Here is a 5,000-nt window from a genome sequence, read left to right on the forward strand (position 1 = left end):
GTTTTCATCACATTCTGCATTTTAAGATTTATTTATTTAAAAATTTATTTTTGGTTATTTGCTATCATTCGCCTCAAAACGGTATTTTATTGTGTTGAACTTGATGTTTAAAGTTGAATTTTAATCTAAATGAACCCGATTAAAAAAAAAAAAATTAACTGCTTTTGTTTTTGGTGTATAACTTTAGTTACTGAGCAAATCATAAAAAAAATCGTTCTCTTAATTTAAAAATTAAAGTTTCTTCTTAATAAATAAAATGAATAAATAAAATTCCCTTAATTCATGCCCAAGGATAAATTTGTCATTAGGGTCTGTTCTAGGAGAAAAATGGAATAACCTAAGCGGGAGCCGCGGTGCGTGGCGCCGCAAAGAAAGCTAGTGCGAGGTGACTTTCTCAAGGTCACACAAAGTTCACAAAGTCGAACTTGGTACCTTTTTAGGTATAACGCAAAGACCGTGCCGATGTGTCACGCACGCTGTCGTCTACCTCTTTCCAATGTAATACCAAGTTCATGCGTTAGGTTACGTTTAAGTCAATTCCAATTTTGTCATCAATCATCCACGCGTTGCCGGTCTTGACAGTTATGCAAATGGTTATGAAACGTCCAATGATATGTCTGGGGAAAATCAACAACAAAATTCTAAAATATTGGAGCTTTTATATAGCGCAGGATCCACATAAACGTGCTCAAAAGGCTTTACAAAGGTTTCCTAGCCAACTTAATATGTAAGATGTGAGATGACGATCGTTAGGCAGGGCTACGATTTTTTCCGACAGAGACAACGCTGTTAACGACCAGGTACTCATTTTTACACATGAGTACAGTGAGAGAATATATGAATAAAATGCTTTTTCTAAGGACTAAACTTTGCGTCGCTCGCTCAGAGATGGACCTGAACTCGGGACCATCCGATCCGGAGATGAGAATCACACCGCAAGACCACATAGCCTCACAAAAGATGTCACCATTTCCTTGACTAAAGACCTCTTACCATCGACGTAAAATGCGACACACCGCATCAATACTGTCATATGACGTAATGTGATGAGTAGGTATTCTAGATGCAAAAATTGAAATTACAGTCACAACCAGGGCTTCTAAAGTATCTCTTTTGGTCGCCTCGGTCACAACTTATTCTATATACGGTGGTTTTGAAGAAACTAAATATAATTTCGTTAATTTACGAGAACAAAAAATTCACATTTCTGCTAATTTTATCTTTAAAATTCCCTGTTTCGTCACTGGTTCATACTGACATCGCCCTTTTAGGGCGACGGATCACAAATAAAGGTTATTTTATTGCCATTATAATACATGTCAGTTGAGTATAGTAGGAACGAATTTAACGCCACTCTGCCCTCTATTGTTTTTGGCAAGCCATTTTTATGAGTAGTTCTCACTAAATTATATCAATCAGACTATAAACGTTCAAAGTTACACGTAGTTACACGTTTTATTGTGTGTTCTCAAGTTATAATCCACTAGCGAATGTTATGAGTTTGTTGGGTTTTATTTTGGCTAAACGCAAACGCATCAATAACTTGGGGTCCCGATATCTATGGCCGTAGAGCTACTCACTTCACAGGCAAGGGGATCGGTCTCGATTACGGGTGAAGTCGAGATTTAATTTTCTGAACCTCCCCCCCCCCCCCCCCTCCCAAACAAAAAAGAAAGAAAAAAAACTTGTCCACCTAGCAGTGGTTAGGAAGCTTGATCTGTTTAATATGGTGGATCGAAAGTTCTTTGCGATAGACTATCGTCCTATCAAACGGTAGTAAGCATTATTATTGTACGTATGGCGCTATAGAAATCGGATAAACTCCTGCTCCACGAGCCATATATCTGAGTCGGAGGGATTTTTTTAATAGTAAAACCAACATTCTAATGATTGCATTTAAAGATTGTGTGTTTTAACATTTTCAGCCAAAAGGCCAGAGTACAAAGCCAAGTCCAAGCTGCCACTATTCTATAAGCATTGTCGACTTCGCCAGGGGGCAGTGCTACTGCTTGGTATTTTTCTAACTGTTTTGGCCTTGACCTTGGTGGTAGTTGGCGGGGTCAAGTCAAGGCAGCACTCTGGCATCCATTTAGTGCACGTGAGTTGACTCATCTGTTTAACCTTTTTAAACTTACATACAAAAGGTTTTTAAATTTTAAAAGAAACGAATATGCATATTTATATTTCCACATATTTAGGGAGCAGCGTGACTCAGCGGTACGGTCTTTGCTTCGTACCCGAAAGGTACCGAGTTCGATCGCCCGCCGCCGCCGCCGCTGCAAGTTACATCGCCCCAGCTCGATTTGCGGCGCTGTACTGCGGCTGTCGTCTGGGTTATTCCAGTCTCCCCTTGGAATAGACCCTAGAGACAAATTTCCCCTATGGGGTGAATAAAGGGAATTTTATTTTTTATTTTTATTTTTGATTTATCATGCTCATACTTCATAATCTTTCATTTATTCCCCAATCAGGGCATATTGATCCATAACCTCCCACGACTCTTGTTTACTTTTACTCTTACAATATCGGTCACTGACTATACCAGATGGTACTCATTTACACCTGAATCGAGTGGGGTAATGTATTTAAAATGCCTCATCAAAGAAAAACAAAATTATGACCCGAATTTTTCCCAATCACTGTCACTCACCTGGTCACTGATCAAGCTTCTCATTGCTTAATTTTGTAACAAGACGAGACATTTATACCACAACACCATTCAACCAGTCATTCTAACCGTTATGAAGTTTAGTGCTCTACTGGCAAACATATTGATTGGTATTTACGTTTCTGTTCAATCCGTGGCATTTAAACTTTCATCGTAAAACCTTACTGGCACTGGCAATGATGTGATGATGATGATGATGATGATGATGATGATGATGATGATGATGATGATGATGATGATGATGATGATGATGGTAGTAATGATGATGATGATGATGACGATGGTGATGATGATAATGATGATGATGATGATGATGATGATGATGGTAGTAATGATGATGATGATGATGATGACGATGGTGATGATGATAATAATGATGATGATGATGATGATGATGATGATGATGATGATGATGATGATGATGATGATGATGATGATGATGATGATGATGATAAAAAAACATGCACAATTAGTGTAAGATTATTGTCACATCATGAAACCATTTCCTTCAAATACATAACAAAGCACTGCGGCTATTCGTTTGTTTTTTTAGGGGGGGAGGGGGGAGGGGGGCGGGGTTTGTTGTTTTTGTTTTTTTTTTTTTATGAAAACAATATGTCTACAATTTAAACAAAAATAATTCTTTTCCTCTTTACAGATGCAAACCCCTGTTAATCTGAAACTAATGATGCATCTTGGAGATGAAAACTTTACGTTTGGTGGGTATTTCATTAACATTGTATGCAGTTTGAAAACTACATTTGATAAATCGATTGAAATATGTTGTAACATGTAATTTTCCTTTTTATTTATGAAGTGTGAGCATTTTTGAATTATTTTCGGGTAAATGGCAATACTAAAAACAGACTAGTTTAATTATGTTTTCATATTATAATGGACTGAACTATACAAAAAGAAAAAGAAAAAAATGAGGAAGAAATACCATCTATTGAGATAAGCTTATTATCATTGCGGTTCGAGTGAGTTGGTCAAAAGATCTGAGTGAGGAATACAGAAGAATTGGCAAAACCTGGAAAGAATTGGAAAAGCTTGCAGCCGGGTTTTTGTCTTTGTTCTTCATGTCAACCTGTAAAATCGTAATTCAAGGTACATAAATGTTACATCTGGCGTGGACATAGGCACAGTTTAGTCGTAATGCTCACAATATTCAACCCACTCCCGCTTCATCATTTGTGTTAATAAAAAATAATAGAATAGCAAAAATAACACCAAATGTCATTAATTTGTTTTCAGCTAAAATCGATTGCTGTCCCTCAAGTGAGCTAAAACAATCTTATTATTGTTAGAGGCTTGAATAACTTCCATGCATCCCATATCGGTACGACCCGGGAAGTTAAGATTTTATTTGAAGCTTGCACGAATATACACTGTTTTAAACCTTGGAATTACATTATTCTTTGAGTTTATTCTACTCCAGACACACATCATACCGATAACACCACGAGCACTGTAAGACCGAAATTTTTTTGTCTTCATTGAACCGCTTGTACTACCATCTTAGTGGGAATAGCTAAGCCTCAGCGTATTAAATAGTTCTTTTTTTTTCTTTGTTTTTGTTTTTTCAAATTTATAATTTGGAAGAATGACAAGATCCTAGTACAGATTTGAATTCAATCCTCATCAACGCACTGCAAAGAGAAATAATGCAACGAGAAACCCTCATCTAATTGGCAATTACCCCCTATCCAATTTTTGCTCGTTCTCCCTACTTATCTGGCTAATTATTTCTAGGACATGTTACTTCAGATGGAAATACCACTCAATAGAATTGAGAAAGAGAACATGAGATTAGGAAAGGGCATCCACAATCATTGCTTGTTTAATTTTACAAAAGATTTCTTATTTCCTAAGAAAAATATTCTTTTTGTAACAACCTTGAATTTTATTTTGAATTTTATTTTAGATGTTTTAAAGACTTTTTAGAATAGTTTTGTTCGTGGTCACAAGAGAAAAGTGGAAGGAAATACAATTGTTTTTACATTACATGTGATTGCTTAGATCAACAACCATTAGGTATCTCAACTGTACAACTTAGACACATTTTACAAGTATATCCATAAACGCTTTAAAAAAAAGAAATAGCTTAGGTCTAGATGTTATCTAGCGTACATGATTTTCGTTCTGTCTGTTACCTCGGCGACTCAACGTTCTCAAAAAGACTAAAATGACAACTTTTAAGACTCATGGAGTCCAATAATATTGCATTCACCCGGTTTCTATGCATTGAACGGACAATAGCAATTGCTAGGACATTAGTCTCTCGCAAAATACTTTCCATCAACCCAACTTACTCAGCTACTCAATCAGTGCT

General features: G+C 36.5%; 1 protein-coding gene across 1 annotated transcript in view; it reads left to right on the plus strand.

The window, feature by feature from the left end:
* LOC144974754 (uncharacterized) overlaps positions 1-5,000 on the plus strand; it is a 41,731-nt gene that overhangs the window by 28,824 nt on the left and 7,907 nt on the right. The window contains exons 3-4 of the mRNA XM_078917985.1: positions 1,926-2,098; positions 3,327-3,387. Of these exons, the coding sequence (XP_078774111.1) occupies positions 1,926-2,098; positions 3,327-3,387 (234 nt within the window). The remainder of the gene's footprint in view (positions 1-1,925; positions 2,099-3,326; positions 3,388-5,000) is intronic.

Source organism: Berghia stephanieae, chromosome 1, assembly GCF_034508935.2.
Source record: "Berghia stephanieae isolate SIO BIC M18660-M18661 chromosome 1, UCSD_Bste_1.3, whole genome shotgun sequence".
Lineage (NCBI taxonomy): Eukaryota > Metazoa > Mollusca > Gastropoda > Nudibranchia > Aeolidiidae > Berghia > Berghia stephanieae.